The sequence below is a fragment of the Labrus bergylta genome, chromosome 10, assembly GCF_963930695.1.
Source record: "Labrus bergylta chromosome 10, fLabBer1.1, whole genome shotgun sequence".
NCBI lineage: Eukaryota > Metazoa > Chordata > Actinopteri > Labriformes > Labridae > Labrus > Labrus bergylta.
The window spans coordinates 24,805,530-24,828,036 of NC_089204.1; the positions used below are offsets into that span (position 1 = coordinate 24,805,530).

A 22,507-nucleotide genomic window follows, 5' to 3' on the forward strand; every position below is an offset into this window, starting at 1 on the left:
ACATGAACTGAAGGACAGAACAGCTGCAGCAAGCTGAAGGATGGTTCAGATGCAGAAGGACACACAAGGTCACAAATCTGCTCTGTGAAAAAACAGTTTCATGGTTTGTGGGGAAAACAGACGAGGACTGATCTCTGAGATTCCTCTCACGTTCCGGCTGAAAGGTAGAAAACATGCACAGCGGTTGTTGATCAGTGACAATCTTTACTTACAGAAGTTTTCACAACAGCGGCAAGAAATGTTCAGAACCTGTCGATCACATTCAGTGAACAGAGCATATAAAGTGCTGTGTAACAGAGACATAAAACACAATCTACTGAAGAGCTCAGAGCAGTTCATAGTATAAAAAACAATCATTAGAAATCATGAAGTAAAGCCATCATTTTTTTACAGGAACATAACTTAAAGAAAACTTGTAATACAGTCTCAGTTGTAATAAAATCGTCTAAGTTGCATTGTCTTGTTGACGGTAGTGATATGCTGGCTTCAGTTGTACTGATCATTAAAAAAACATTTTCATGTCATGATTTATGGCAGAAATTGTGCTTTGATTTCAAATATAGTGCAAGTATAATAAAGAAGTAATCTCAAAGTGTTTCCCCATCCGAAGAAGTTGCAAAATCACAAAATGAACCCGACAAAGGCAAACGCCTGTTGGCACAGAAACACAGCTGCTGCTTTTTCTGAGCACTGCACACCAACGTGACTTAACCGCGTAATTATGATCAATTCTCCACTAAATCAGCTTTACAGGATGAAATGTGAGGCATAATTCTCAGATTCCAGCAGCAGCTCAGTTCAAATATTAAATACATACACAATCTGAAGGTAATAAAACGACCAATGAAATGAAAATCCTTCAAATACTTTTTAAATATAAGAAACAATCCCTGCAGATTCCCTTATGCCCTGTGTTCCCCTGAGGTCGTTTGAAATATGCTGAGTGTGTCGTGAATGAAATGCTTGGTAGAGATGTTCCACGAGTGACAATATGCCACATCTGTGCATGAGTGCTCCATGGGTTTATTTTTTTGTTTTTTTGTGCCACATGCAGCCTTCTAAAGCTGTTTGGCCCAATGGTCCCAATGGTCTCAGGTGAATTTCATCTGGGCCCGGGGGATGGAGTGCATGTGTAAGTTCTCTCTGGAGGTTGAAAAAAAAACAACAACAGTTAAAAGCAGGTCATCACAGCATAATTAATAAGTCATGTGAATAAATACTGCATGCATGGACCAAGTGTATAAATAGATGTAGTGGACAGGAGCGTCTCCAGAGGGGCGGAACAACCATAGAACTGAGTTATTTGAATACACACAAATACACATCTGAATATGTATTCACCATTTCCATCTCCAATAATCACATCTACTTTAAATACTAACAGAAAAAGCACACAACAGAGCGGCATCCTGTACATCTTCTGTACTTAATTGACATTCAAAAATGTTGTTCAAAGTCACAATCTTAAGAATGAACAATATAAATGGTGTTGCATGTTATGATGACATAGACAAACAAAAAGTCAGTTTTTAACCCTGGGGTGGCCAATGAGATTTTATGGGAGGGGAGTGTGTGTGTGTGTGTGTGTGTGTGTGTGTGTGTGTGTGTGTGTGTGTGTGTGTGTGTGTGTGTGTGTGTGTGTGTGTGTGTGGGATGCCACCCCCTGGACATGCCCCCTGCAATTTAATTTGGTGTTTAATTTTTCCTTGAGTCAAACTGCAAACCAAACAAAAGGATTTTTTTTTTCCGACAACAGAATTCCACACAAGCTACTTACAGCCTGTTGCAAAAGCCCAATAAGTTGTTTACAATATAAGTCCTTCCTCTGAATGGGGCAATAATAGTCATCACAATTTAGCATTATAGGGTGGCACTTTGGGTGGCCAATCAGATTTCAGGGTGGGTCCATGCCACCCCAGGCTACTCTCCTTTGACACGCCACTGCATGTAGAGTAGATATTCATTTTATGTTCATTTTAAAATGTAGTTGGTAAATAAAAGTTTTTCTTTAAGGACTCAAACAGAAGATGGATCTCTAAAAGTCACAGTGCAGAGTTTAAAAAAAACAAAAGGAATATCTGCTACGATAAAATGCAACAAAAGCTGCTAGCGGCCAGTTGAACTAGCTCAGGAAGTTGAACATTATGCTGCATTCATGTGGTGTCGGATACCTCGTAAAAATGAGTTTCCGAGTTGCAAAATGCACGTGAACACCTGCTAACGTCGGAACAACAACTCGGAAACTCAAAAAAAGAATTATGTGCCCGACTTACCGACTTGACGTCAAAATCGTCATCACCTGGGGTTCCAAAATATGTTGTGTTAATTTTAAAATACTTTTGATTAATTCACGTATTGCACATCAACTTCATGCTTCAAGATAACTTGTAACAGTTACATTACACACATCTTCCTCGCAGCATCAACGCTGTTTTTTGACGTTGTTACAACATTCTGACTTTCTGAACTGAAATCACGTGAACACGCTGAAGTCGGAAGAACGACTTGCCAACTCGGAAACTTTGACCACCCGAGCAGCACATGAATGCAGCATAAGTCACTCCCATTTCACCAGGAACAATAACCCTGGTGTTGGATGCATGTTTTTAGTTTTTTATGTGTGTTTGTGTGTGTGTGTGTGTGTGCTACTTACTCAAAGACATCAGAGTACTTCATTTTGCGGTAGTACTTTGCTAGCTTGATAGAGAAGATGATGCTGGGGATGAAGAAGATCATGCACCAGCCCAGACTGAACCAGAAGGCGTTCTGAAGAGAGAGATTATGGGTGAATACTTTGACATACTGTCACATAAACGAGCTTCACAAATGCTGCAGGTGGAGCAAACAACACATGATCCTCACCAGAGACTCCACCAAGTTTAAGCAGAGGAGACGCTCAGCAGAGTCCACAACATCCGCCACCGGCCCACAGCGGCCCAAATGTAGTGTGATCTGAGAGATAATACACACAGATCAATAAGAGATCAGTGCAAAAAGATGAATTCAAATGTGTTTATGAACGTTAGACTTTATCTGCTTTGGGCACATGGTTTGTTAAAACAGTAAAGATCTGAACAGGCTTTACCGTGAGGTTGGCCCAGTCAGCATAAACAATGAAGTAGCCCAGCTGACAGTCCACAAACTTTCTGCTCTCCTGAGAACGAGAGAGAGAGAGAGAGAGAGGGAGAGAGAGAGAGGGAGTAAATTCCACACATTTTCTCGCTGCTTTACAGTGGGAAGTCATGAGGAATCAGTGGAATGCGTAGCCATCTCAGCAAGTTGGATTCTGGGTAAATCCTCTGAAGTGACCCTTTAATAATCACACCAGAGTTGTGATCAGATGAGGCAAGGCAAGTTGGAAAGTTTATTTACACAGCCCTGTTTAAGGAAAAGACTGGTCATATCCTATTTGTCTTTTTGTCAACAAATCCCCCTGAAAACAGAAATCATGACTTCATCTGGTGTCTGTGCTGGAAACAGACATAAACAGCTTTTCTCTTCAGCCAATAAACCTCTCGAAAGACATTTAAAATGCAAACTGAGCAACATTGTTACACTGGAGACATGTTCTTTAATATCATTAAACACATATACTCCTGTGTTAACATTTAACACACACATGTGGTGCTACACATTTATCAAACCAAAATTTAAAGGTTTCTATTTTAGGGCTTTTTTACATTTGTTTTTAGAGATAGGACAGTGAACAGAGCTGGAAATCAGGGTGAGAGAGTGGGGGAATGACAAGCTGGAAAGGAGCCACTGGTCAGACCCCGAACCCGAGCCGCCCACCTGGAGGACATGGGGGGCACACATAGCAACCCAACCCCCCCCCCCCCCCCCCCCCCCCCGCCCCCAATCAATCCAATAATTAAAAAAGTCCCCAACAAATTCAAAATCTACTCTCATTTGGATAACACATTTGCTAAAAACTACAATACAGGAGTGACAGGAAGTCTCGTTTTTATTATAACATTCCACAATTTCCCAGTTTGGGATCAAGAAAGTAATTCTATTCTATTCTATTCTATAACATTAATCTTTTTATTTATAAGATGTTTATTGAGACATTTCAGAGCTCAGTGAGACTGAGTATTCAGAAGTTATCGATGGACAAACTCGTTAGTTTGGGTCTATTTATGGAATTTCTTGACATAATAAAATATGAAACTAAAACCGGACCCTTTAAAAAGTAGATCATTCATGATGTAAAGCGGGTTAATGTGTTTGATATTTAAAGGGTTAAAGGGTTAGGTGTCGTGAGAGTCCTATAGGATACTGAATTTTTATTGCCGTGATCTATGTTCTGCGTCTGTGTTTTCTGTAGTTTGGACCCTGTGAATGGTTAGCTGAGCGTTATCAGATGACCTTATACACACAGGAAGTTCACAGAAATGTATTTCTGCCTTAGAGGAACACAAGAGATGTTTTCTGTGGGAAACGGGCATTTTGTTTTTTTCATTGATCGTATCAATTTTGCACCACATAAAGGTAACTTCAGTTGTATTCATACTGTAAGTTTTTATGGCTGCTTGTGTGTATGTTTTGTTTGACAGATTTTATTTGATTTTATTTGGCTATTTGGCATTCTTCTCTTCTGTAGGTCAGGGGGTAATAATGAGGGTGTAGAAGGATCTTTTGTTCTGTCTGTTTGATGGTTTGGCATCATTCCTTTAAGTGTTTGCCTCCTCTGTCTCCTCCTTTGTTCCCACAGAAAGCTAATAAACTTTGTGTTTCTTTTCTTTATGGTTTATATTATTGCTGTCAAGCTGTGTGAAAAAATGATCTAATTTATCACAGACTTCTTGATAAATGAATTGCAATCAAACACATTTATAACAATACCGTGAGAAACATTGCGGGCTGACTTAATGATTTACTCTATTTGAAGTTAGTTATTTTTAACTTCTACATCTGAATTTGACTTTAATCAATACCTTATTAAGAGTAAATTATAAACTACTTGGATCAGGTATAGGAGAGGTAGAGAGCGAGGGCAGATTGACCTCTCATTGACTGGTCTCAGATGATTTTGATCTTCCTGATGGATAAAATAATAATAAATGTAAAAGCCAATGAAATGTTCAATTTTATTTGTTGTGATCGTTGGAGCAACAATCACTGGACACGAGATGGATGTTAGAAGCATTAAGACTCAGAGGGTCTCCTGTAGGCCTCTCTGCTCCACTGAACAGACGTATCTAAAGTCAACATGAACTGAGATTGGAGTAAAAATTTTATCTTTGCCCTTGGGATATGAAAACAACGAGCAGCTCTCCCATACAAACTGGTGCAGTCCCACCTCCCCCCCCCCCCCCCACACACACCTCGCCGCCTCTGGCTAAGTGACTGACGGACCACAGGCATTAACAGACCACATGGAGCCCTTTCTTTTTTCTCTCTTCCAACTCATGTGACTCCCGGCTCTACTCACGGTCTTGACGATCTGTGTCGTATTTGTGTTGAGGAAGTCTTGTGCTGCTCCCACGTTGCTCAGCACCTCCCCCACCGTTCCCTGGGAGAGCCCAAGAGGAGAGAAATTAAGTCCAGAAAAAAAAAGAGAGAAAAAAATGATGATCTTTATTCTCGGCAGTTCCAGGTGTTAGTCGGTGGACTCACATTGATTTTCTCTGCGATGGATCGAAGGCCCGCGATGGTCGAGTTGAGCTTTTCCTGAGGGCAGAAGCATTAGATGTGTTGAGTTTAAATTCAGTATAGCCAACATGGGGGGGGGGGAGGAGAGGCAGAATGAAGAGATGGCAGTAGAGATACTCACCATTTGAGGAATGATGGTTGTTTCTATGTCAGCCTGGATCTGCCTCAGGTCTCTGGCCTGATTCTGAAGCTCTTTTTTAACACCATCATTCGACTAGAAACCAGAAATCAATGATTCAAAGAGAGAATGAGCCGCAGAAGACTAAATAACTTAGTTAGAAATCATGTGAATAAAGTTAGAATACCAACAAGAAATGATGTGTTATATCAGTGTCTCGTGACTCACTTGAAAGGTGGCGAGCAGGTCAAGTTTATCAGCCGTTGTGTTTAGATTGATCCTAGTAATGTTATTTAACTGGGAATGACGAGAAGGGAAACGTTAGGAAAACAGGTTAATTTAATGAGAGTAAATCTGGACGAAGATACAGAAATATTAATAAAGCCCACCTGCTGTGTGATGTCAACTGAGTCAAGGTCTTTGGTCTTGTCGGAGAAGCTGCTGAGCTGGTTTTTAACTTCAGGGCTCAGCAGAGTGAACGACGACAGAGGGATGTCTGTACTCTCAAAGAACTGCTCGATCTGATCTGTGTACTGTGAGACACGAGGAGAGAGCGTGGCAAATAGTTTTGTTTTTTTAATCTATTATTATAAATGGAGAGAGAACTGTCAATAAGCTCACTTTGGACACGTTGAGCAGGTCTTCCAGGTCTATGAGCTCATTCAGGTGGAGCGTTGTCCACAGAGGTTTGTTCGCCACACAGTCTCTGAAAACATGAACAAACACCAAGTGGAACTTATTTCTACAGATTCTGATCATAGTGACGTTTTATAAGTCCTGTTAACTTCAGACCTGTAGCATATCTGAAGGCAGGACATTAATATGTTTTTCACTATTCATCAACAGACAGAAAGACAGCCGAGTCTGTCGTTCAACATTTCAAATAAAAGGTATTATTATTATTATTATTATCTCAGGGAATAAATGAACTCGATAAAGGCAGAAACCGTGCTACAGAAGAAAATCAAAGAAAAGTTTGTTTTAACCATTTTTGACAAACATTTAGGACAAAAGAAAAACGTTCAACTGTTAACAAAATAATTCACATCTTAAAAATCAAACATTTAATTCCCTCACCCATGACCACATCGCCCCCCCATCCTTCTTAACCTCCTCTGGCTCCCTATCCCCCAACTTCAGACTTTTTATTATCTTTTACAAAGCCCTTCATAACCTTAAAAACTTACATTCACTTTTCTGGGTGGGCAAGGTCATTATAGATCTTCTAAGAAAGTAAACTAAGCTACATTTAATGGAGACTTCTTGTGTATGTAGGAGATGGCATCACATACCTGTAGATATCAGAGATACTGATTTCAGATTTCAATCCCAAACTTGCACTCAAATTCAGCCCTGGAATTAAACCTGGAGTATCGATGAGCTGTGAAGAGAAGAGGCAAAGATCTGATATGAACACATCGACATCTCACAGTGTTTCATTGATCTTGAAGGTTGTCCCCTGTGAGATTTGGTTGGAGTTTCTTGTTTTATTTTGTGAGGACCAAAATAATAACTTATGGGGATCTTTGGCGTGCAAACATAGAATGCGTTCAGGTCGTGTATGTTCTTAAGACTTACTTCCATTGATCCCTGCAAGGGGAAATTTCAGTTTTTACACTCTGTAAGTCATGAACACACACATAGGCTGATCCTATGGACACGCACTAATGGAAAGATGTCAGAGTGACAGAGCGGACCACAGAAGGCACTCATGAGTGGAAGGTGGGGAAGGGGGTTTGGTGCATTGCTTAAGGGCACCTCTGCAGTGCTCAGGAGGTGATCTGACACCTCTCCAGCTACCAGACCAACTTCCATATCTGGTCCGCACTGGGACTTGAACCAGCTAGCCTCCGGTTCCCAACCCAAGTCCCTACAGACTGAGCTACTGCCGCTACTTGAGTTGTTACCTGTAGCAGTTGTCCGTTGTTCCAGGGCCGACAGACCAGAGTGTAAACATTCCCACCCACTAGGAACAGCACCAGAACCAGAATCATGAAGAGCCAGGAGAAGAGGAAGCTGAAACCTGCACCCCTGAAAAAAGCACCACATCAAAGTTAAGCTTCAAACATTTGCTCCTGAAGTGGATTCATTGAGATAATTGTTCATTAATGTCGTATCTGAATAATTGGAAAAATAATTCTGCATGACTGAAAATTCAAGTCAAAAAATGTTGGTAGACGTCTCACAGAGTTGTTATACTTGAAGTAAAAAAACACTGAAACATTGCAGCCTAAATTAGACAGACAGACAGACAGTAAGTCATGGACAAACATACTGTATGTACATATACGGCTTGTGGACTAAAAATCAATTTCACAGCTCATTTGTTTCATATTTTACCTAAAGCTTTGTGAACACACTGACAGAAGAGGACTTAGAACTTGGGAAATGTACGCATGAATGCAGCATAAGTATACGCTTTGTGACAAAACATCGATATAACAATCCAGCACTCACATCATGAAGAAGGTGCCTGCACAATCGGCAGTACCCGAGCGTTTTGTTGGGTCTTTGTTTGGACTCAGACCCAAAGGGCCGAGGACCAGACCCAGGAGGTTACACACCACCACCAGGAGGACCAGACAGCACAGGGCCACACACACTCCCCACCTGGAGAGGAATACACACACTATTACAGAGCTCCACTTTCAATTGCATTGATCATGAGCGTTTGCATGTCCGCCCCATGGACTGTATACAAAGATGGACATCATGAGAGCTTTCCAAAAGTGAAGCCAATATGGCTCCGCCTTCTTTAGGTTAACAGACAGAACATGGGTCAAACTATAAACTAACAATGCATGTCAAATGAATGTTTCTCAAACATGGTTTCTGGTTCTGGTGCCAGATGCTAACGAAAAGAAGTATAACGCCACGTTTGACAGCGCCGCTGATAAATGCACCTCCTTCTGCGCTGTGTGCAACAGATTAGATTAATAAAGGAGGAGAGAGACAAAAGCTGACACACGTCATTTAACTTTTTATAACTGTTAGCATCTGCTTCAAATCGACACAAGATTCTATTCTGCTGTGGACTGAACCGACCACAGGTATCTTTGTTGTTTTATCTGTACGTTAAACGTGTGCTTTGGTTAGCATTAGCATTGGACATCATTACTGGGGCTCCACCAGCAGAGCAATTACATCAGCAGCACAATGTGTCAGCAACCGTTGCTGGGGTATTTTGGCTTCATTTTTGTACATGAGGAGGAAACAGCAGAGACATGTCACCCATCTTTATGCAAAGTCAACGGTCCAGTCTTCTCACCTGATACGCTCGCCTTTCTCGACTTGCGGTGTGAGCCTGTCGATGTCTCTCTGCAGCCCGTCCAGAGTCGTCGAAATGTCGTTCAAAGCAGGCAGAGGAAGGTCACCAGCGATCTGTGATATTTGTGCTTCTATGTTGTCCAACAGCTGCTTGCTGTCTGAAAAGACACACACACACTCACAGTTTCAGTACTTGTCTTTAAAATGTATTTTACTCAGCTCAATAATTCAACTCAAAAACTGGTATTTTAAAGTGAAGTAAAGCTCTGAAGATTTGGATCTCTCACTTTGAACCACATCCTCGGTGCCATTTGTCACTCTCTGAGGGATGCTGTCAAAATAATCCTCCACCTGTAACGAAGAAGAGCGGCACATTTGTTAACAATTTATCATATAAACAGTTTTGAAGATAAAGTGTTTACTCATCATACTCATTTTGAATTGTCTCTTTTCTAATTAAAACAAAAAGCAGCTTTGTTGCATTCAGCCACTGATTTGTTTTCTGATTACACGCATTAACTTCAATTCAAAATGTGAGGCTAATTGACAAGAAACGGATTATCTGTGTGCTGATTTATTATCTCTGGTTAAAAGTTGTTCATGCTTTTTACTCTATCTGTTCACATATTACGATTTTGTAACACTGCAGTCATTATGTTGCGCAGACTGATTGCTTGTTCTGCTTGTTTTGGTCTATCAGATGTCACGGACCTCCTCGATTTTGGATGTGAGATTTACTTTGACGACTTCATCTACTGCAGACTGGAGCTCATTCAAGCTGGGAAACTGTGGAGAGAAAGCAGAGACGCACACACACGTGCAAACATTGTGACCAGGAATCACATGTAATCTCTTGCTACGCTTCAAACCAGCAGAAGGGGGCGCCAGACTTCAGCAAAAAACAGAAAGCACTAGAGAGTTTTCATTCACGTCAGGGCCACAAGTAAATGAGTTGATATCCAAGAATTCTGAATGATGTTTTTTTATTTGAATGATGTGGATTATGTAATAACATCCTTGATAAACAGCAAATTTAAATCTGATGAGAGACGAGAAGAGGAGAGAGAGAGTGTATGTGTCAGAGTCAGACGAGTGTGGGAGGAATAGAGAAGAACAGATGGGCGGAGGACAAATCAGCCGTCGAGACAAAGCCAGAAATGAGGAGCTATCATCGTGTGTCACACTGTCCCAGCCTGCGTCAGAGCTGAGTCTCATTGCATAAATTGTTCTTTCTGAAGCTTCTCGCCCAGAAAAAGAGATGAACCCTAATCGTCTCTTCTCCAGTAGGTTTGTAACCGGAGCAGTCAAAACCTCAATTCCTCATTTGCATAACACACCTGAGAGGAGAGGCTGTTCAAACCATCCTCGTTGAATTTGTTTATGTGAAATGAAACGCATCCATTCAGGTAGAAAGCAGGTGAAGAAGAACACACACACACAAGGTCACTCAGACTCAGTACTTACAGTGATGGTCATGTCCAGTGTGTCGAGTTTCTGTAGCTCGGGCAGCAGGTTCTGACAGCCGACGCAGTTTGGGTTGGAGAAAGTTTGATTGATGCGATTGCGAATAGCAGTGACATTGGCCTGGAGGCGATCCACGCTGGACTGCAGCTGGGCCAAAGATGAGTTCAGCTTGTTTACTTGGACGCCTGTGTTTTCAGTATCTACTCACACACACACACACACACACACACACACACACACACACACACACACACACACACACACACACACACACACACACACACACACACACACACACACACACACACACACACACACACACACACAAACAAACAAGTTCTCGTCAGTGAATGCCAAAGTTTTAATAAATATCATAGATATCAAGATAATCACCCATGACCCTTTTCTATGCACACTGGCTTTGTATTCAAAAGCCCCAGTGAGAAGTTTTTAACTGTTTATAAATAAAAATACTGAAATTTATTTAATCTCTGTATGACCTATGAAAGCAAACAAGGCCATCACATAGCTAACCTCTGCCGCAGGGTAGTTCTCAGATGAGATGATTTACTGTTTCCACAGCGATTATTAAAATGAGTGATACATTTACAGACTAAAAGAATTTCAATTTCAATTCAATTTATTTTGCATAGCGTCAACTCATAACAAGTGTTATCTCAAGACACTTTACAAAAAGCAGGTAAAAGACCTTACTCTTTGTCTGTTAACATTACAAAAGAGCAGGTAAAAAGACCTTACTCATTGCTATATTACAAAGACCCGGCCTATCCATCATGAGCACTACCAACTTTAGCAAAGCAGCAAAAGTTCTGGCAGGAAGAAGCAGGAAGAGATTTTTTTGTCAGATAACACGACCAACACAACATGTACCAGACAAGATCAGCAAAGAGATAAGCTACATCCCTTTGTCCACAGGGGGCACCAAAACCCGGACACAAACCAAAAGTTCATCACGTTAAACTGAATGCAAACACAGCACTGGGAGGACAGCAGAACATAAAGGTAAAGCCCAGCAACTCATCAGGAGGAACAGGAAATATTCTGTGCTCTATGTGACTGTAAAAGGCAGCGTTAAGAAACATGTTGTTAAATGATTTATCAGCACTGAATTTGTCATTGCAGACAGCAAAAAAAAAAAAAAAGGATTTCACTGGAAACTTCTAGACTGACTTACGTAACCCAAGTGACTAACATTTACACAAACTCTTTTTGACAAGGGTTTCAACCTGCATTATTTCCTGGTTTATGCTGTGTTTTTGTATTCACCCTTGTCTTCCTCTTGTTCCTGCACCTCACCTGTGTCTCGTTGTTCCCTGATTGTCTGTGTATTTAATCCCAGTGTGTTCTCCCTCTTGTTTCCAGTTCGTAGTGTTTGTTATAGTACCTTTGTCCCAGCATTTTTCATATTAGATCCTAGTGTATGAATCGCTATCCTTTTTCACCTTGCCTTTGCCTAGCCCTCTGGATTTGTTTGTTGTTGCTAAACCGTGTACCGAACCCCTGCCTGGATTAACAGGACTGATTTTTGAACATTCCCTCTGAGTCTGCTCTTGCGCCATTTACTGTGTGTCCTTTATATTGTCATCAATAAGTACACATTGCAAGGGTGTTAATTAGAGCTGTGCTCAAACAACAGATATGGCAACATAATGCCATGTGCTCCTTGCAAACACATGTATCGATCAATCCTGCAGTTTGTCAAGTTTCCGCTTGAGGCTGGCTCCAAGAGCCACGGAAGTCACATACACACAACAGGCAAAAAACAAGTTTTGACAGCAGAAATTAACATGTTTACAACCTGATACAAATAACAAAATAGGTGTGATTATTTATTGTCATTTTTAACGGCTCTGTTTTGACTTTGAAAACGATGCATGTTATCCTTAGTTAGGCGTGTAGCTGACATGATTGGCAGATGGGCATGATGTAACGGTTCGTAAAGAGGCTTATAAAACCCGCCCTCAGCCTGTTGTTAGGTTGACTGAAAGTTAGGCTGAGATAAGATTTCCAACATGGCGGCTGCTGCCAATGAGCCTCCAGAGCCCCCTGCAGTAACACATGGCTGACGTCATTCGGTTCTTCGACCATATAATATTATTATTATAATATTTAAAGCCTATGCTATCGATTCAGATGTTACAGAATGGATATGGCTGCAAAGCTGTGATAACAGTTTGGAAGACAATTGCCCAATGGTGCAGTTCACAGACACATCATGTCTGATGAAGGGCGGGAGGCCCGAAACGTTACACGTGAGAATCCACTACATTTAATCTATTGAAGCTACTTCTTCTCAGAACTTTAACCTTCTCGGATGTGGATTCTTTTTTTTTTTTTTTTTTTTACTTTTTTGTAGTTCACAATAACACCTTAGCCATAGCTCTGTATGAATATTCTAATATTTTAATGTATTTCTAGGATCTCTGAGGAGCTGAATTAAAGTTGTAGGATCCTTATGCCTCTCTATTCTCAACAATGAAGAACAGCTGTTGTAGTGAATTCTGTGTAGGACATGGTCATCATCCGAAATCAATGTATATCACCGTTTGTATATCGTGGCCTCTGCATCGTGATGCGTATCGTATCCTGGGGCTGTGGGAAGAACCCAGCCCTAGAGTTCATTCAAAAAACTGAAGTAGTAAAGCCTGGTAGTACTTTGTACTTAACTGAATTAAAGTAAGTATAACTATTACTTTATGAGTTTTTTTTCCAGCATGTCTCCCATATTAAATTAAATCCTAGACTGGCTTTTGGTCCCTGGATGACTTTGTAGATAATTGGAGCTCAGCATAAGTTCAAACAGGAAGACTGTTTTTATTCTGTTTCCTTCATTCAACTCAGCCACTACCTCTCTTCCACTCCCTCCGTTTCCCTGCTCTGGTGATCAGCTGATTCTGGGTGTTTACTCTTCAAGTAATTTAAATAAACACATTTTGCCACAACCTCTCTCAACCAATCATCCTGCTGCTGTCACCGTTGTAGTGATCCCATCACTGGTTTAAATACTGTTGGACTTTTCACTGCTTTTTGTTGTTGTTATGTCATCAAACACAAAACCTGTAAATAAAAATCAAAAACATGCTTCAAACTAATTGAATGTTTCCACGTCAGCGTGAGGAATAAAACAAACTACAACCTCCCGTTGTGTCCTTATGAGCAGGTCTCCGCCTGTGTGATTACAGCGCTCCTGTCAAATATGCACGCAAGCGTCCACATGCTTACACAGAAACAGGACGGAGCACGCGGGTGCATCGTACCTTCGTCCAGAAGTCTGACTGAGCTCAGCGCAGGCTCCAGCGGTCCTGCGAACTGCTCCTGGATTTCTTTTCCCAGCTTAGGGCCTATAGCTGATTCAAAGAGATGAAATGGCGTGAAAGGGTTAAAGAGAACAGACTCTATGATGCATCAGTTACATCGAACAAAAGCCATCCCTCTTTAGTTCCTGTTCTTACTATCTAGGTTCCTGGTGACCTCCTGTATGGTTTTGTAGCTTTCATTCACCACGTGGTACACTTCCTGGGGAGAGACAAGGAAACAGGACTTTGTTTCAAAGTGTGCACATAAGATATTACACTCAGTTTGTCAAGGGCTGTTTAGAGGAGCTAATCCTACATATCAGCTTTTGCACAATGAAGAGAAACAAACAGAGCACAGCCTTGTCTTTCCCTGCAACCTTTTCTCTCTCTGTTGTATCTTGAGATAAGTGTATTGACACTGCAGGGTACAGAGCTGGTCGTTAATCAGCAGACTGACAGCAGAGTTGTTTGTATCTCACGCAAATGCTGTTGACTCACATTGACGGCAGAGGATTAGAACTAAATGTGACAATCCTAAAGAGATCTGCGTATTTATGAATCAAACATGAAAGAATAAACGGATGTTTAGGAATATGTCAACTCGCTGGGAAGAGGTCGTAAATCCATGCAGTAGGAAACCCAATATTTAATGGTGAGATCGTATTTATCTAAGGGGGAGAGTCAGGATCATTGTTTTAAATAACATGAACATTACATTTTAATGTAACAGAAAAACAATTATTTTAAGAAGTTTTCCTTTGAGGACACAATGTGCAGTTAAAAAAAACAAAAAAAACTTTCTAAAACATCACACATCCACATGTGTTTGAAATCTCAAAACATTCTATCATGTTAGTATTACTTTTTCTTTGATGATTCCAACCTCAATTCACTTTTATTCATAAATGCTGCAACGTGCAATTACCAGACCTTTTTTTTATATATTATAATACATTTATTATATACTTTTATTTTTAAGCACATGATAATAAAAAGAAAGTAGTCGTTTGTCGGTTAACAAGGATACAGAATAGTATCACAGTTCTATGAATGGGGATATCGTATCAGATGCCAGTCATTGATTTTTTATGATTTAAAGGTATAATAGGCAACATTCTGAATATCAATATAGAAAAAAATGGATTTACTCTGTGTAAATATATTTTGTAGTAAGACTACCTAAAAAGAGAATGAAGTCTAACTCCCACTGGGTTTGTTGTTCTCAGCTCTGTGTTCACACTGAGGGGAAGGCGCTTTCTTCAGTGTGTTTATGTTTCACTCAAAAACTCAAACATGTTTCATACTTTTCACTTGAACCTCTCCATGTCCAACCGTTAGCCCTGCCACCCAACGTGTGTGGGACTGAGGGATGAAGGAGGTGTGACAAAGTTTCCTTTGAAGACAATTTGCCGTTTGAATGAGTGATTAAATCGCAATATTTGCAATACATTGCACATCCCAAAGTGTCCACAGGCTAAAAAATACAGCATTCATACTTGAGTTTCTATCTATTACATAAATATAATATGATAATATACAGTATGTCCACACTGATGCTGTTCAGTAGACAGCAGGTTCACTCTCACCTGAGGCACAGCACTGAGGAAGATGTTGATGTTTTCTAAAGTGTTGCTGATCTCCTCTGCAGTCTCGTCCACAGTTACTTTGAGGCCTTGATTACTTCTGAACATGCATATATTCCCAGCACTAAAAACACACACACACACACACACACGAGAGAGACACACAAACAGTGATTATATTTGAGACCTGAATAGAACGTCTATCAGAGGGAGAAGCAGACAGGCAGTGAGGCGTGCACATTCAAGCTGTCTTTTTTTGGGATGCTAATTTCAGATAGCCCGTCATTATGCTGTGTAGAAACACACATGAGAGCACACACACACACACACTCACAGGATTATGACTGTGGTGATGAAGGCGCTCCAGTAGAGAGATCTCCTGCGACAGTGAATGGAGGACGTCTGCTTCTGGTACATCTTCCCACCACAGTTTCCACAGCAGCGACAGCACGCCAGGAAGAAACCAACTATGGGCATGAGGACGATGTACAGGATACCGATGGCTGCACACACCAGGAATCCGACTTCATACACCAGGGCCTGAGCACACACATACAAATAATATGTATAATTTACAACTTTAATGTCAAATCCAAAGCCATGATTGCAGCACAGCGGCAGGTCTTTGTGGTCGGTCGTGACGTCAAACAGAGTGAGATGGCACTAAACTATTGTTTCAGTTTAATGTGGTGACAGTCTACAATCAGAGAGGCTGAGGGAGTCACTCCAGTCGACATGGACCCTGAAAACACAAGGCTGCTCTTGTGTTAAACACTCTCAGATTACCAGCTCGAGTAGTCATGAGAAGGGTGTGTCTCTTTTTTTCCCCCACCACACATGCAGAACTTCAGACCAACATCCTACAACAGATGATAAACAAGAAAAAAAAGATTGCTTACTTCCTTGGCAAGGTCTTGATTTGACAACACTTGGTTCATATCCTGGACTACGTTCAGGACCAGATCTAGAAAGAAATCGAAGAAATAAACGTGTTACTGAAATAAGACAACGGGTAGCAGCAAGAAGAGGACAGGTATTGTTGATTACAATCCTTCAAAGTCAGCCTCTGTCCTAGTTGACCATGTGGATAATGTGTCCTGTGCTCCATACAAACATTCAAATCTCTCTTATTGTAACACTGGAAATGTGACACCTCCATCTCGTGGTTGCCAGGAAACCAGGACAGCTTTCAGGGTGAGAGTGGATTTTTTTCACGCACACAAGACAAAGCCTTTACGGCCCCACTGGACCAAGCTATTGTGGTGCTATTATTCACTAAACACAGGCATGTAACTGAAATACATGTTTACGTTCTCTTTACGAGAGTGTGTTTTGTCCCTCTCGTTATCCATCTGTTTGTGTTTCTGTAACAGCAGATTGTGATGTGAGCTGCATGAACTTCCCTCTCTTATTTTGATCAGCTGTGTGTGACTTTAAAATGTTTTAATAACTTTGACATAAATCTCTTGGTGGAGCCTCAGCGAGTCACAGCGAAGTGTGAACAAATATTGCGTGAAGCTGTGAGCTGCATGAATGTGTGGTGAGGATTTTTGAAGGTTTCAGAGTTCCTGAACTTTCCTGGTAATCTTATAAAACAAATTGTAGGAAAAGTCTAAGTGTTCTTCCCTACAGAAGCCCTAAACGGACATGGATCCACACATTTTATTTGACTTAACTTTTCCTGTGATAACAAGTCATGTATGGGTGTTGGCTTCATTAACCTCATTAGTGTGGCCAATAGCAGCATGGCATGTCATGTTCAGGCCTATCTCAGTGACCAGCCTATTGTTTTGTTTTTTGAACACCAGAAAATGATCCTGAAATCAAAAGAAAACAAGCTTGAACTGTTAACTTAAGATAATGAGTTACATGGACTTGAGCTTGTTTAGCGCTCTTCAAGTTTTCTGACTACTCAAAGTGCTTTTACACCGCAGGTCACACCAAAGTGACCATCAGAAGAAACTAATGCAAACGCCACCGAGGATGCAGCGGGAGCAATTTGTGGTTAAGTGTCTGGTGGCTGCTGGATCTGGGGATCGAACCCCTGATCAATCCGGTTGAGAAACGACCAACTCTACCGCTGACCCACAGCCGTCCCATCATTCATCCATTAATGCGTTATCCATCGGAGATAACGAAAAAAATAAGAGAAAATCTGATGAAGACTACACTGAACTACAATCAAAGGAAAAGCAGCGTCGTTACCTCAACAAAATGAGATAAATACGTTTAGAAAAGACTCGTTATCAGTGGAAAATGGTGTCAATAAAATATATGAATGTGTATCCCCTTAGAGATCCATACTTCAAAAATCTGAAATGACTCATTGAATTGCATAAATACATTTACAAAAATGACATTTTGAGTTGCCAGATGATTATTCTACATTTCAGCAGAGGGCGGTTCGGTTGGCATGTATCCTCTACCGACGCAGCTTGTTCAGAGTGAACCCTTGTTTTGACTGCCATGCGAAACACATTTATTATTTACCTACCAACATTTATAACCTCAGGCTTGATGGCTTATTCTGAATCAGAAACCCCACTGTTTACAGAAAGCCATTTGCCTTATCATAGAGGACAGCTTGTTGACACATGTTGACATAGGATTTAAACATAACTCTGTCTATGCATCATTAAGCGCCTGTTGCTTAAAGATCCCTATTGTATCCGACGTATGATCACAAGACAATGATCACAGAGTGTAATGATTCTGACCCGGGCAAAGGTTGTTTTGCATGTTTGTGTGCCCATTTGTTCCAGTTTGAAATCAATCCCGAGCAGGAAGTACCATGAAAAACACAGAAGAATTTATGAAGCAATTATAACGCGAACACGCCACAAGAATGGACAAAGGACCACAGGTGTAACAAAAGTTTCAGTTACAGGAAACACCAGCCTTTAGACATCAGTGCGGAACTTGTGTGAAGAAGTTAAAGTTTGACTTGGGAGAAGAGAAGCATTTCCATTAACTTACTGATTAACCAGTCCAGTCGTCTTTCTGTTTGGACATCATTAGCTTCGGGGCAGATGTTACGCTTGAAAAAGATGTGTCACCTCTGCTATTTAAAGGAAGTATTACTTAACATATATAGTGTGAAACCCAAAAGATTTCAACATGGTTTAACCTGGTGAGCTAAAGCCTTACAGACAGACAAAACTGTGAGGATGTAAGATGACACTGACCTTTAGGGAAGGGGTTAGGCTGCACTGTGTTCAGAAAAGACTGGACAAACGCAGACAGAAAGCCGCCGGAGTCTCCCTCTGCTGTTTCATGGTACTGGTTCTCAGGGAGGCTCTGCTGGGCCAAGGCTGCTCGACACGCGGCCTGTGGAGGGATGGATTGAGCCAGGCTGAGACCCAGCAGGAGTGCTCCTACTCCGGCCCTGAACGCTCCAGCGCTGCCCTGCTGCCACCTCATATTCACACATAACCCCATGTCTGCAGGGGGGGGGGAAGACTTGGCAGGACAAAACTGGCCTGTAAGAGTGATCACCTCATCACCAAATGAGTGACGCGTCTGGAAACAGGATATAAAAACAGAACACAATGACAAACAAGGCTGAAGATTAAGGAAACCCACAGGCAGAGTCACAGAAAAAACTGTCTTGGTGCGGTTTTGTGAAACAATGTGAGTGGAAATAAACAGATGACATTTTGAGAATGAAACAGAAAATGTAACAGAAACACCTGTTTAGTTTGTGAGAGAAAAAAACAGCGCCCTTTTCTTTTACACCTCCACACACTCACACAACTCGTCCTGTTGTGGCATACAGGACGTTCTAAAACTGTTTTTAAAATCATACGACTCATAAATAAACTCAATCTAGTTTCATGTGGCGTCAGCTTTGTGTTCATAGTAAACACACAGAAACGCTGCATCCACATCAGATACCTGCATCACCCCTGTCTATATCCAAAACTCTGATCTCACTCTCAGAATAGAGGACAGCAAAACATTTATCAGAACAGGAGGGAAAACATCTTCTGCCTCGGTTATTTCAAAGAACACCCTCATCAAGTTTTTTTTTTAATTGTAGGTGTAGTGCCTAAGCAAATAAATTTACAAGGGTAAGGCAATGAACTAACTGAACATGTCTACTTCCTCTTTGCGGATAGAGTAAGCTGTCTTCCTCTTTTGTTTTTAAAGACACTTATAGATGACATGATGTTTGCCTGAGGATATTTACTGAACATACTGGAGCTCTGACAACTGTCTCAGTTCCTTGGTGACAAAAACGTACTCGTGTGAGAGCGTGAGTGGGAAAGCAGATAAAGTAAAAAGAAATGTTCTCTCTTTTCTATCAGTCTACTCACCTTCCTTGGCTGGGCAGTGAAGGACCGTCTCGCTGCTCTGATCTCCAGCTATTCAGCGAGGGTGTGTGTGTGTGTGTGTGACTCTCAGTCCCGCAGAAACCTGATACACTCCGCTCTGGATGACAAGTTGTAGTTGACTGTGCGCTCGCCTGGAGAACACTGGCAGTAAGACAAAAGGGAGGGAGGGAGAGAGAGAGAGAGAGAGAGAGAGGAGGCCAGAGGAGGAGGGAGGTAGGGATGAAGGGAGGGTCTTACAGAGAAAAACAAGGAGAGAGGGAGGGAGTGACGTGGGAAAGAATAGTGAGAACGAGAAGAGCATGCAGGTTTACCTTCACACAAATGGGATTTTCCCCACCTTGTTTCCTGGAGGCTAGACTTTGCCAGAGGGGGAACCAGGGGGGGGTTGTAGAGCAACATGTACCAGGTGTAAGTTTCCATCATTTTATGAGAAGAGAACAGGGAAAGGCAAATTTCAAGTAACTTTGTACAAAACTGATGACACAACGTGAATAAGAAATGTGCATTAAAAAAGCTGATTTTTGAGATTAAGTGCATCAGCCCACATCTGCAATGTTGTTGTCTCTAAACAAGCAACAACACAGCCCAAGTGCAGGATTAAGATTGATGGGAAAGATACACTCGGGGACTGGAGTTTTGGTGAGAACACAACATCTAAATGTTGCCAAGAAATACTCGGTAGGACTATTTCAGCTGCCATACTTGGCAAATTATAAGAAATAAAATTGTCCCCATGTTTGTGAAAAAGGAACGTACACTGCCTTGGATATGGATTCTCCCCCTTTAAGCTTTTCCTTATGCTTTCCTGCTGCAGATACAGTTTAAAGGGCTTGTTTGCAATAGAATTATACAAAATACTCCATTATTTTAAAGTGGTATACAAGGCCATTATACAGTACATTATTCTAAATGAGTCACCCATTATTATGAAAAGCTTTTAGTCTTTAGGTGTGAAACCTCTTACTATGATCAGGTGCAACCAATTGCCCCCCAGGTTAGCTTCAGCATCCAACACATGTCTGCTGTTTGGACAGCTCTTGTTTATCAAACAGTAAAAAACACAAACATAATATACATAAGTGTCTACATCATTTCCATGTTGTTGCACTAAAATGCAGAAAAGTCAAAGAGAGGCGTGTAATTATGCAAGCACTGTTTAAAGTATAGTAAGATTATACCTCTGAAGCTGTATACAGCAAGACAATGTTTCAACTACAGCTCTGCAGGCTGAACTTTACCTGAACTACTTTCAGAAGAAGAAAGAGGAAACAGAGCTACTCACCAAGATGCCACACTTTGATGAGGGAGAAAATAAACTGTGACAAATGTCTAGCTTCTGATTTTGGTCCACAATTTGCACGTCATTGTGATACTCTCCTTTCACTGCATTTGCATGAAAAAGAACAGGATTGTACAATATGCATGAATCTTAATGTTCATGTGTAAACTCTGCCGATGCATATGAAGTGGAGGAGTTGTATTCACGCGTCGTCCTCCTTCCTTGGTGTCTTTATCAGGTGCGCAGTCACTTGATATTCACTCGTCCCTGATTCAACTTAACACACACAAGTCATCAATTACAGGATGATCCTTTAATCTGGTAGCAGAGCACTTATCTTGTGGCTTTAGCATGTGATGACTTAGCGAGGCCTTGTAGTGCTCTAACTTTGTGATTATCCCCAATGAGCAGCTCACAATCATGTTGGATCAAAGTGTACTCCAGTGGGAAGCCAGTGAGGGAACGAGGCATTACACGAACACTATGGTGACTCCCACTGGTTGGCTGTTTTTCTCTCTGTTAAACTACTAATTGAAGTTGAGTTACTTTTGTAGTTAAATTACAGTCATATTCCCTCAATGGCTTCCAAACAGTAGACATTTCAAGCTGACCAAGATGGTGGGAGGGACATTCTTCTGTATGTCTAGTACATATGACAAAATTGTCAATAAAGAAGACTTTGACTTGACTTTGTGAGCTAGAAGGAAACTGTTGCAAGGGATTCCCTGCCATATTGTCAAGGCCATCATTTTCATCTGAAGTCACATTAAGGGTATACCTCTTCATTGTACTCAGTGGTGATTAGAGTCTGTTTCGGGTCCTCGGCAAAAATCAACTAGAGGGCCCTCCAACCAGCGTTCATTACCATTATGTCTGCCAGTGTCCAGAAACGTACTCCTTTTTTCCCGGTTTCTTTTTTCTCTCCTACAGACGGAGAATTCCACTTCTGTGGATTTTCATTGACAAATTTTGGTTTCACAGCAATAAAGCATGCAACGCTTAGTAGGGCCACAAGAGTCAGTGCTGTCAGATAGGGCCCCCTTAGGGAGGTTTCCTACTGTTATTGCAAAATGTGTACATTTTTGGCAACTGCTTTGGTTTAAGTTTGTGAGCCCTCTGGGGCCCCCTACTGGTCTGGGGCCCCCAAGATGTTGCCTGCCTTGCCTGTTGACAAGCAGCGCCTCTGATTGTACTGCTGTACTTTTTGATCCAGGCTCTGTTTTCCAAAAATGATCAACAAAATAAAACACAATGGATAGTGAAAATCCAGAAGGACCACAGGCAGTATTTCACAGCAAAACAAGTTCGACTAATTTGCCAATCCCTTAGCTACCATCAGACAATAGCTAAAATTGGCACTCACCCACCTTCCAGCTAACATTACTTACTGTTGTCTTACACAACAGAATCAAGGACGTTTAACTCTCAAATTTCAAAGTACATGTTGAACACAACCATTAAAACCTGCAAATACAAAAACACTGGACCTT

The 22,507-nt window shown here is 41.3% G+C and overlaps 1 protein-coding gene across 1 annotated transcript; it reads right to left on the reverse strand.

Annotated features, from left to right (window-relative positions):
• Window positions 1–184: 184 nt before the first annotated feature.
• prom2 (prominin 2) lies at window positions 185–19,886 on the reverse strand. The gene is made up of 24 exons (XM_020642968.3): window positions 19,721–19,886; window positions 18,590–18,923; window positions 16,304–16,368; window positions 15,739–15,944; window positions 15,408–15,528; window positions 13,978–14,041; window positions 13,783–13,872; window positions 10,505–10,704; window positions 9,752–9,826; window positions 9,328–9,391; window positions 9,042–9,198; window positions 8,231–8,383; window positions 7,681–7,804; window positions 7,066–7,154; window positions 6,395–6,479; window positions 6,163–6,306; window positions 6,002–6,070; window positions 5,777–5,869; window positions 5,620–5,673; window positions 5,435–5,515; window positions 3,086–3,154; window positions 2,863–2,952; window positions 2,654–2,766; window positions 185–1,143 (listed from the first exon to the last, which is right to left on the reverse strand). Exons 2-24 carry the CDS (start codon window positions 18,840–18,842, stop codon window positions 1,092–1,094), a joined length of 2,511 nt encoding a protein of 836 aa, XP_020498624.2. The 5' UTR covers window positions 18,843–18,923; window positions 19,721–19,886; the 3' UTR covers window positions 185–1,091.
• Window positions 19,887–22,507: the final 2,621 nt, after the last annotated feature.

Coding starts and splice junctions, on each gene's coding strand:
- prom2 (XM_020642968.3), bottom strand. CDS start 18,842: ATGGGGTTATGTGTGAATATGAGGTGGCAGCAGGGCAGCGCTGGAGCG. Junction 6,307..6,394: donor ACCTGCTCAACGTGTCCAAA/GTGAGCTTATTG, acceptor CGTGTCTCACAG/TACACAGATCAGATCGAGCA. Junction 5,674..5,776: donor CAACCATCATTCCTCAAATG/GTGAGTATCTCT, acceptor TTCTGCCCTCAG/GAAAAGCTCAACTCGACCAT.